We start from the raw sequence: 12,640 nt of genomic DNA, 5'->3' as shown, positions 1-12,640 counted from the left end.
CTTATTTATATTTTAATAAAATATATGCTGCACAATATTTTCTTTTAAACATCTTTGTATGACAGAAAATATCTGTTTCAATACTGACAATTAGTAATTACAAAATAACTATTTACTTGTGACAGATCTAACTTAACATTACAGAGTATTACAAGAAATTTTAAATTATAAATGTCTTCTTACTTTGAAGTCCAGTTCTAAAGATAAGTTACAGAGTACTTTAGATAATTACATGAAAACACATATAACACGATGACTTCCGCTTCATCGAGCAGCGCTCGTTCGTTATTCGCGGAGTCAAAACAACGTTTAGCGGAGAGAGTGCAAGTAAATATGAATAATATAGCATCTCTAGCTCGACAAATTCAGCGAGGGTCAAAATCTAATGAGGTATTATAAATTAAAATAAGAATAAAATATTTCAAATTTTTTTATATATCCCAATGCCTTTAAAGATACAAAAAAAGTAAAAATAAATAAAGTGAAAACTACACTAATTGTTAACTGTATGCTTACTAATAATTGAATTTATTAATTTACTCAGTTACTTTCGAGGGCGGCAAGAGATATGGCTTCAACAGAACACTTGATGGAAGGTAGTGAGGAGAATCTGAAGAAAATGCAATTGATAGCAGTGCACATGGGTTATCAATATGAAAATATTCTAAAATCAGCCCAAATGATCACAGAGGTCGGAGAACAAGTGTCGAATATGCAAAGATAATTATCCAATTGCAATTTGCTGGTTTGAAAAACTTAAACCGTGAATAAGTTGTTGTTAAAATTAAAAGTATTATTTCCACATATGTTTTGGGAATTACAAACATACAACAGGGATGCTTATTTAAAGATTTTAAATGATTCTTCTCATACAAGGTTAATTGACAGAGTGACTTATTTGAAATCTTATTTAGAGAAATTAGTTTTTTTTATTTAAATATATATGTAAGTTTAATAGATATAGTTTGCAACAAATTTAATATAAGTTTACTTAAAGAATTGGTTTTTTTAGTTTAAAAACTTGAGGGACCAATTTTTTTTTTCTTTATCCCCATTTCCTTCAATGAAGTCCATAATTATAGGATGACACTCACTTTCTTTTACTAATAACAATATGTAAAAATGGTTCCTATTTTTATTTTCCAACAGAAAGGAAAAAGGGAATTCATTTGATCTTTATTTATATATAATTATTAATTATCAAGTGACACGTGAAGACAATCTTCAAAGGTTGCAGGAGAGACAAGTTCACAATACAACCATATACATTTCTTGGGCAATAGGTACATAGTTCATGCAACTTTCTAGGAAAGAGACGAAACTTCTCAACATTCCATGTATTCACCATGCAGGTGCCGGGTCCATCGCTTTTGCAGGGAGAGCAGCTTCAATGGTGGCTGGGAATTGCAACCCAGGTGTAGGTTTAAGGGGGCCCTATATAACGCTTGTTAAACACTCACCTCCTCTGTCCAAACTCCTCTCTCTACCTAACCAAATATTGGTTCTTGACAGGTGCAAGTCTTACCAAGTTGTAGAGAGATTTGGCTGTTATACCTCTCACTCCTACTTCTACCGCGTACAAATTTACAACGAACCTATTCTTTGTGAGTTCGTAATACTAGTTGACCTTGATGGTATGGTCTTTGGGGATGTCGGTTTCCCAAGGAACCGTTAGTTCTATATCCTAATTGTGTACGATCTACAGCATGGTGTAATTGTTATTAGATAAATTATAGGGTATTTCTCTATACTATCAGACGTGATAGTTTAGTTTGGTTTCTTACCGATAAAACATTGGCTTCACTCTAAAAGTTCTTGTTCAGACTTAATTCTTTGATATATGTATAGTTTCGTGTTATCGAAATAGATGGCGGTATTATAACTCGATTCAGACAATTCTTGACATTAAGGGATTTGAGTCGATAACTTATAAGCGTGACTGTATCGAAAAACTGTCGTTTTAATATTTTTAGAGAAAATGTCGTAAGCTTAAAAAACTGTTTTTTTTTTTTAATAAGTTATTGAAGTAATTAAAATCGGCCATTTTGAATGGAACACCAATCACAATTCGTAGCGCATGACGTCACATTTAAGTAGACATCTCAATTGTAAGCGTGTCTTATAATTTTATTGTTCTGAATAATCATTTGAATTGATTTTGTATTCTTCTATATGTGATTACGAATTTGCCCATTATTAGTAAAATGTTGGGATTTCCTTTCGACAAATACTAAATTATTCAGGTTTGTGTTTGTGGACAGATATTTTTGAAAACTTCCTTGCAATTTCTTTTTCTTCTATCATTATATACAACCAAGTTATTTATACTCGAAAATTATAATAATTATACATATTTCGAACTCATTTCCCTATTATTTTTTTATTCAACGCTTATTTTCGAAATAAATTTGTAATTATTTATCTTCGAGCTTAGCTCTTTCACACCTTGCAAGAATCTACTTATTACGGAATATCTTTTGGCAATTTAAAAAAAGATAATTAATGATTAGAATTGTTGATAAGATGAAAACTAAGACCAAAAAAACAATCTCCATAAATTATATATTATAAAGCATTAATATTTCAACTATTTCATGTCAAATAAACATTTTAAGTTTAAAACCTACCAATATATGATAGCAGGTAGTCTTAATACAAAAAGTGGCGAAGTCTAAATACGCCGCTTGGCTTTCGCCGTGCGAGCTTCAAGCGTATGTTTTTATTATTATCTTGTTTGGAAAACGAATAACCACTTTATTGACAATTATTATATATGTCGTTTTATACTGTAAATGTAGATGCAGTCGACAAAAGTCAAAGCGATTATAATTAATATTTGCTTTAATTTTTCTACATCAGACGACATTGCTTTTAAAAACCAACAGGAGTTACAAGAAACTGAACACTGAATAAGAATATGATGTATGATTTATACATGAAGTTTAAATAGTCAAGACATCTACTATCCATTATTTTCCGAGAAATTGTCCCAAGAAAGAATGGATCGGTTTTTAAAAGCACTTTACTAAGCATTAACAAAGTTATCAAGTAATAAAATAATGATAATAAAAAGAAGTCTTCAGTATTATATGCAACTAGCCATATACAGATATTATGATATAGACACGTACCACGAGATTAATAATAATTTAAAAACTCATCAGCAATTGCAACATTATGGCTAATTGCATATAATATGATATTGAGTTAATGTTACTCGTACATTATAAAAGCTAATCTTGATGCCTGACATTATGTTCGTAAATTTTTATAAAAAAATTTAGCTAAAGGTACATTTTTATAATATATAAAAAAATCATAATTATATCTATAGACGTACAAGGTACCAGCCCCGGCTTCGCACGGGCTCTTTACAAAAAATATAAAATAACCTATTTAATTTTGAGATTTATTACACTTATATTATGATAACTTTCAAACGGTAAGCCCGATTTAAATGATTTAAAAGTAATTTACAGATACTTATGTAGGCTTGAAAACGAAGTAATTTAGACTTAATACCGTATTTATGTAAATAGCTTTCCAATAAAGGCTTTCGGAATGCCCATTTTTAAAAGTTGTAAAATGAATATAGTATGTTATCCTTAAGGTACAGACATATGGCATCGCGGACTTTTCTATAGACCTATATAAGATACACAATTCCAACATATAGTATTTTGTTATATCTCAAAGACTTTAGGCAGCGTTTTCGTTAAAAGCTCTTAGACAGCTCATGTTTTCCCGACATCTTCAACAAATATCGTTAATGTACACACAAGTAAATACAAAAACTTAACCAATAATATACTAAAACCTTCCTCGAGACTCACGCTATCGAGTGGTGATAACTTTTTGATAATCGGTGGAGTAGTTTTTGTTTATCGCGAACGGACACAGACAGACGCACCGATAAACTTTGTTTTATAATATGTATTGATGATTGGTAAAGGGGAACTGAATTAATTTAGATCTTGATCAAAAGGCAAAATTAATGAAAACGTATATTAAGAGCACCGAATTCGGGTATACGATCTCACCTTGAACTACATAACCACAAAAGCGTCGTAAAAGTGTAAACGGATTGCATTAATGACATTTGAGCCGCCATTGCAATTGCCTCCAAAATCTTCTCAAGCTATTCTATATCTTTCACCAATGGCATAGGATAGTTTATTGAATGCAATTAATACTTTCTAACAAACTTTATGTCCTGGTCGGTTGAAATGAGGTTTTAATATGTGAAATAAATTAAGGAGTCTTAATAAATTACTTCAGTATATACAACACACAAATAATTTTTTGGTAAAAACTAAATAGCGTTAATGAAAAAAAGAATTATAACCACCAATCTTCTATTATTCACAGATTAATGCCATTTATTTATAATTATTATTGTGTTGCAAACCAGAAATCATATTCATGTTTTGTTTGATATCTTAAAAAAATCCCTACTCAAACTCAATATCTTTATCACAGAAGAACATATTTTATTATTATTTAAATGTTACTGGATGTTCGTGGAAGTAAGGTTAAGGAAAAAAAAATGTAACATTCTAAGTTTGTCTATGTCTTTTAAAACCAATATCAACAGGTTTTCAATAATGAATATGTTAAACTTGTTCTATATTCACTTCTTCAAATGTAACATCATTCATTGATCATGTTACGTGACGCTTATGTAAATTGTTGCTACTTACAAAAAAAAAAAAAAAATGACATTAAAACGTAATCACAGTTTCAAACTACGAATTATGTGCATTAGTTCATTTGTTGCATAGCAATTATATTATGGAGAGTAAAAGTTATGCAAAAATATTCTAGGGCTGTCCCTTGAAGATTTATTTTTTAATAGTATGTCTGTTGTAAATTGAAACATATATTTTATATATTGTTTGAAATTAAATATATAACATATGTTTTTATTGGAACTGATACTGTAAAGGGCATTTATTATATAAAAATATAACCAAATGTGTTTAATAAATATTTACGAAAATTTTGTTTTAACATTATGAAGTATACAAACAGAATACTATTCGACTTGAAAGAGTCTAGACCAATCAGTGTTACATAAGCAAGCTGTGGTAATAGGCTCATTAATTTTTTTATTAGGACGTATTTATTATTTTAGTTTAAAAAAAACTGCTCAGCACCTATTTGTATTCTGATTTCGATATCTATAGCATCTTAACTGTATTGAAAGTTGTGGCAACCCTAAACAAATTACGTGTACATCTGTGTATAATCTATAATTAGAGGAAGACAAAATAGTGTTTGTAATCTGTGTCCAAATACTGCACGGTTCAATTGCTTTCTACGCTGTGTACACTACACACTAATAATTTACTTTCGTCTTTCATTACATCCTCTAAGTCTAAATATGTTATATCGTATGTACACTGTGATTTCTTTAAGACAAATCGTGTCTACCTCGCCATTGTATCAGTTACCGCTCTAATTCTTGCGCTTTCGTTTTTTTCTGCGACATCCATTATTACTGTATTGGGAACGAGGTTATGCAACCGTTGCCTTTGAAGTTTTGATATAATTTTTGCCGCTTCGACTTGATAACAATTTCATTGGGTACCTCTAAAATTTATTATTTTTAATTTAGATCCTGTTGCGTTATTTTTAAGGTTTTTATTAGTATGCATGTGTTCTGTAAACGGAAAAATTAAATTAGTAGGATAATTTGTTCGTGACTACAGAAGCGACTGGGGGTTACGCAAGTTTTGTTATAATTAGCCACGTTGAAAGTACCAAATTGGTGGGTTCACAATGTACAGTGGGTAAGTTTCTTAGCATCACGGAATGAACCTTATGTAGTACGATATAAAAGTGATTTTGAACAGGAATACAGTTATTGTGTTGAAAGGTCTTATATCTGTTTCTCTTTGTTCAATTAAGTTAATTAGTTCAAGAGCTCGCTCATTAATTTACTGGATAATTGATATAATACTAGGATCAGGTTTGAAAAACATTTGACGTAAAATTTTCAATGAACATGTAGTTCATACTATAAAGCCAATGTTAAGACTTTTTTTTCAATGCGTTTCAAAAAATCTGTACTTCTAGAAGAGTAAAGAATGGGACAACGTAATGTACCTTGGTTTTGGCCAATTTTTGTGAGAATTGGAAATGTATAGTATTGCATATGTATGTGATAACTTATTTTAATGAGTGAATTTGATATTTTATTTAACGTTTTTTTAGTTTAACATCAAATTTATTTCACCTTGAACATTTCCGAACTGTAAGGGGGTGTTCAAAATATTTGTTTCTTCTTTAACAAATTTGAGAATGAGATAACTATTATCAGTTCGAAGCCTGAATAAGTCATTCCTAACGAAACTGATCAATATGGCCAAATCTTTTATTAAAATCAAAATTGTCACTATTACGTACGGATATATTAGTCTTTCATTCGGCTAGTAGAGAATGCCTAATATAAGATCCATGCTATGAGTTTAGAGATGCAGAACGAGTGGTTAGACAAAGAAGATGTTTGCATCCCATTAGGATCGGTTCGGTTCGGTTGCCAGCACTGCTAAAATTTTTTCCAAAATTTCCAAATGACTCTCCCTGATCAGAGTAAGTTACTGAGAGTTAGTAAGTTGTGTCCCACTCGTTTGTCAAGTGGATGATAAAAATTTAAATTCAGTCCTATAAACTTTTTTTAATGTTATATCGATTGTTTGTGTCAATTTCAAATGAACTGTCACTAAGCGTTCCCTTTTTTAATATCCTTGAGCATAAAGCTCGAATCGCGGCCGTAATGCCGACGAATCCAGCAAGACTGCAAGAATACTCTGATGACAAGCACTAACTATTTGAGCTTTGTTATTCAACAAACATATAAGAAAACATTATGGTATTCTATTATCTGTGATCGAAACGGCCTACTTTCGATGCTATTGAATCCGAAGAACAATGAAGAGTGTAAGCTATAAATAATGCATAGGAATATGATATATTAAAATGCAATGACATATTATGAGGCTTTAAAGATGAAGATTAAAAAATATGCTGCTATTGTGATATTAAAAAAAATTGATAGTTTTTTATATTAACTTACATATTTTTTGCATTTTACAAAAAATTAATTAGTATTGCAATGTTTTAACTTTAATTTTATTATATATTTGTCTTCTTTACACAATTTTATTAAAACATTGAAGATATGCGGTTCAATTTTTGAGGTACATAATTCAGCCAAAAACATTTATAACCTGTAACATTTTGGAATATGGTCCGCAACCTTCGCAATCGACATTAAATACCTAATTTAGTTTACGACAACCGGAAGTAACAACCTTACTTTAGTTGCCAAATAATGATTATATCGAAGATGTTAATGGTGTCCAATAATTTCAATTATTATTTAACAATAGATCAATATAAAAAAAAATAAAAAAAAATTAATCAAAAACTATAAATTCATAAACTGGACACTTGTTTTTGTTCTTTAAACTTCAATCACAAACGACCGGATTAAAACGTGTTGGTAATCGATTTATAACATCGGAGTAACAATGAAAAGTAATTAAAAGTAAATGTGAAGTCTCAACACAATGTTAATTAAACACAACGGGTTTATAAAACGCAGAACATTAAACTTCGTTAACATTTCAGAAACACCAAAACCTAATTCGGTGTTATTATTCTGTTTTAAAAAAAAAAAAAAAACATCGGAATGTCATTTTACGCGTGCACAGCCGTTGGACATACATCCAACCTGTTCTTTAATTAGTAATCGAGTCCAAATAATTAACCATTACACAATTTAGCACGAGGAAGTATGACGAGATTGTTAATAAATTTGTGATACTGGCTTTGTTGGTTGCATCATACTGGTTGGCAGGGCTGACATTGCCCCGGATGTGACCATAGACAATTTCATTGAAATAAAACAAAATTCCTACTAAATATATATATATATATATAGATATATATTAGATATTTCTAACTAAGTATTAACGAGCATTATAATGTTTTTAATATAATAAATAAATTAATAATAAATATAAAGACATATTTTGATATTGGATAATTTTTGAACGAAAAATATGTCAAAACAATACATCACTACATCCTTGATTATATATTTAAAAAAAATACTTTGTTTACGAATCTGCCAGCCCTGTAGGTATAGTTTGGATAGGATGCGACGTTCATTAAGTAAATGTTATGAATAATATAACAGTTAACTTAATGGAAACAAATAATTAAATTGTTTATCAAGTACCACTTATTTTCATTTTCAACCAGTCACCACGTATCCTTAGTCCTCACTGATAATACGTATTTGCGAAAGTTTGTCTGTCTTTCTCGATTTATGAGTGAAAAAACTAATGTAGATTAAAAAAATTAATGTAGACTATGAACATCGATGTATTTATTCTCGGATGTTCGTTACACATTAACAAATATATTAAATAGATTTTGATGTAATGTCCGACTGACGAGTCTAAAAACTAGATGATTTGGTGGTAGTCACGAGATAAGCCATTTAGATAAAACTACTATTTCTGATTTAAAACGCGTTTTTTTTTTTATTATTTTAACTTCATACTCCCGACGTCGCGTTGTACTTTCGGTTATTCAAATTGTTATTTTTTTTATTAAATTTTATTAAAAATATCTAGTAAATACGAAAATATTGGTTTTATTTAAATTACAACTCGCGAAAGTCTTAGATCTCATTAAGGGATAAACCATTTTGATCATTCAGACGTTTCAAATTTCTATAGGCTTTGGCATAAAATATAGGTTCGTACATTCAGTTTTATCTATGATTTTAATATCAAAATGAAGATCTATGATTTTAATATAAAAATTTTAACATCAAAATGATAATATTTTTCGAAATAAATAAGTAAATATTTTGGTACAACTAAACTTTTTTTTATAAAAAAAATGTTTTTAATCGGTTATCATACAGGGCTACACATCAAAATATTACTTTCAAACAACGTAATTAATAATACGTAAGAACCGGAACAAGGCTTGCATGAAGCAAATTAATATTTACAAATAGTTGTAACACATTTTTAATTACATTTACTTATAATAGCTATATAATATCATTTTATAACAGATAATAAAATAGAGTTTTGATTACATTATTAGCAACTTCTATCGTTAATTATTATCTGTCAGTGTCAGAAATGTCAAAACACATTCAACCTCTTTACACGTAATTAAGCCATATACAGCCAAACTCTAAGATGAAAAATATTATAAAAATGAACACTATTAAGTCCAACGGATGTGAGTGACATTTATTTTTTGCAGTCGTACATAATCTACGATTATTGTTTTTGTATTACTCTTCCCATGGCCGCTAGGAAATAGGAATGAATGTGGCAATGTTTTTATGAGATCGTTTAATATTAATATTATCTGTTTCCTTAAGCATAAATACTTTAATTTAATTTAGTGGTATGTCTTAATTTCAATGTATAATATGTAAATTACATCAGGTATAAATGTTCTTATTTTTTTTACTGATTTCACAGGATTGAGTTTACGCAAATTATATAAGGTGGCAACCGGAGGTTCCAGGAAACCTACGTAACTTAGTTATATGTATATTATAATAAGAATTACATATTAAAACTTATAACCTATACCTAAGACTACATGATTGCCGCGATGTTAGGATAGCAATCCCTTTCAATAGGTTGTGTGGTATCAGGAATCTTTTGGTTCACACGGTTTGGTGTCCGTCCATCGCAGTCAGCAACGTCACTCGTTATATGATATTTTATCCATACAACGATGTTTCCCCGGCGATGTTCATTAATTTTTCAATATGTTACGTGTACGTAACAAACATTATAATACGTAATGTTGTAGTCTTTTGTATTTTTCTCTAGTTAATAGAACTTTATTAAAATTCTTATACACATATATATATAATATATATCATACCATACCTTCTAGCTAATGAACTATACATGTAAAAGCAGCGAGCAAAGACAAACAGCTTAAATCACTTGACTAGCGTGGACAAAATAATTTATAAAAGCCTAGATAAATACTAGATTAGGTATTCAGTAATTTCCAACTTCAGGATATTCATTCCTATAGATGCTTATCTATTTGTTTCTATTTACTTTCAATTCATTAGATTAAACTAAACTTCAAACTTCAAACTTTTAAATTAAACTTCAAACCCCGTATTTAATTCGTGTCAAATTCTAACCCCTAATCTTAAGACGTGTCTACCTAAAGGGAACACAGACACCTTTCAGTTTCTCGTTCAGAAATATAGATAGCGAGATACAGATATATGAATTATAGATGATAATTTTATTTAGTTCGAAGATGACAGTTATCATGATCACTTGTAGATTAATGTTGCTATGCAACCGAAGAGTCGCTTCATATGTAGTTACATAATTTTTTTTTTTTATATTATGCACCTACTAATCCTCATCTAAAAACTTATTTTTCAAACTATTCAGCTCCTATACTATAATATATTAAATCGAATTGCGTTTGGGAATTCAAGTGTGAATAAATTAGGAATATAAGTATTTGGTATTACGATATCTTAACCCGCTCTCTCACATTGCTATAAATGTATGCAATGAGATATTTTCTTAAACTCTCCAGTAATACAGCCGAAACATTATAATATTGATAGGCTATGAACCCGACATTACATTTTATTTATACGGGAATCCTACTAATATTATAAATGCGATAATTTGTGACAATGTTTATCGATCTTACAGACAAGATATGATTAACATACTTTGATAAAACTTCCTAGTATAGCTTAGATATGAAAATGAGATATAGGCTATAATTTTTTCTTCATCCCGTTTAGTTCCCGCGGGATCGAGTCCTAACGAATATATTATTTGTGCAGTTATGTGACACAGTCACAGATGTCGCTACTGGTTTCAAAATATCTTCAGTTCAATAAACTATATAGAATTCTTTCTGAACCTAATACCGAGGCTTGACGTAAAGTTGAATTGTTCAAAGTTACGCGACAGGTGGCGCTGCTAGTTGTCATATAATTATCCACGCGGACGAAATCGCGGATAAAAGCTAGTGTACTAGTTTTGGTTTTTCATTTATTAAATTGATATCAAAAACCCAGAATTTGTTTTATAATGCGACTTGCCTTTAATCACTTTCTTATTATTATCTGTTTCTTGTTACATATAAACTGGTAATATTACGGTCTCTTTTGTAACACACCGGAACGCGATAGCGCGTGCGTAAAGCATTACGTAGGATAGAAACATATGTACCTATTAATTGGATATTTTTGTATTCTTTGCTCTCGATTAATATTAATTTGTAATGATCACTAACATAGCTTGTGTTTCACAACTGTCAAAGGTTCCAACTTCCAAGAAAACTACGAAACTTAGTTATATGTATATTATAATAAGAATAACATATTAAAACTTATAACCTATACAAAGACTACATGATTGCCCCGATGTTAGGATAGCAATGCCATTCCATAGCTTGTGTGGTATCAGGAATCTCCTGGTTCACACGGCTCGTTCGTTCCGCGGAGTCAGCGACGTCACTCATTATGTGACATCTTATCCATACAACGGCGTTGTCCCGGCGATGTTTGTTAAATTATTCATGTTTCATCTACATAACAACATTGCAAACGAACATAAATGGATATAATACGATTATCTCACGTGTTGTTTTCACGTTAGCGTTTAGTACAGTTAGCATATGCAGCGTCTTTCGTTTCAGATTCAGAAACTTACGTTAGTACTGTAATGTGTTAAGATATATGAATGGAAAACTGTTGACGCTCCGTATGTAGTGTAACGATGCAAGCTTAGTCTGAGCACACAGTGAAAACAACGACTTCATTCGAGTGTTTTTTTAAATAAAATAATCATTATTAAGAATATACGTATTATAAGTCTGAAAAGTATGAAAAAATATAATACAAATACAAATACTGATTCTAAAAGATAGAACATTTTTATTCATTATATCTGTTTTATTTTTCTATAAAAAAAAACTTGTTATAGTAAAATTTGTAGTCAACGTTTGAAATAAATCTTGAAATGTAATGATTACAAGAAACATTATTTTTGACAGATGAAGAGCCCGATGACAGTTAGTCAAAAGTATAATTTTGTTTATCTGTGCTTTACTCCATGTACGATATACAGATTTCTTGTTCTAAATACGCTTCATATACAACACATTCATTGACACTAAAAATAAGTCAAGTTTAGAATAAAACCGTAACAACAACGCCGCTATATAATACTGAGTGAGAAATAAAAAATTTCAGACAATTACACATCGTTATGTGTTCACAGACAATCATTATATATGTATTAGGAGCTATCTTTATAGTCACAGTTGTTCAAGCGAGCGTGTTGAAACCTACACGAGCGACTGCAGTGTGACATCTGATAGCGTGCATGTTTCATAATTTGAAATAAAATTAACATTTATCAATAACTTCACTAATTTAATGCCTTTTATCGATAGCTTTATCGAATGTAATATTAATTTTAGCTACGGAACTTACTTCAGAATCATATAAACATTATAATTAAAGTAAATTCTATGTATAAGTTATAATGTATCTAGATTTGAATAAAGGATAACGCGATTACTATCACCTAAT

The 12,640-nt window shown here is 30.0% G+C and overlaps 1 protein-coding gene across 1 annotated transcript; it reads left to right on the top strand.

Moving 5' to 3' along the window:
- Window positions 1-105: 105 nt before the first annotated feature.
- On the top strand, window positions 106-999 carry LOC116775122 (uncharacterized). Its single transcript, XM_032667942.2, has 2 exons — window positions 106-390; window positions 545-999. The coding sequence occupies exons 1-2, from the start codon at window positions 253-255 to the stop codon at window positions 722-724; spliced, it is 318 nt and encodes a 105-aa protein (XP_032523833.2). The 5' UTR covers window positions 106-252; the 3' UTR covers window positions 725-999.
- The last annotated feature ends 11,641 nt before the right edge of the window (window positions 1,000-12,640 follow it).

The sequence above is a fragment of the Danaus plexippus genome, chromosome 25 (assembly GCF_018135715.1).
Source record: "Danaus plexippus chromosome 25, MEX_DaPlex, whole genome shotgun sequence".
Taxonomy (NCBI): domain Eukaryota; kingdom Metazoa; phylum Arthropoda; class Insecta; order Lepidoptera; family Nymphalidae; genus Danaus; species Danaus plexippus.
The sequence above is the reverse complement of the archived record's forward strand: the minus strand, read 5'-3'. Positions and strand labels throughout refer to the sequence as shown.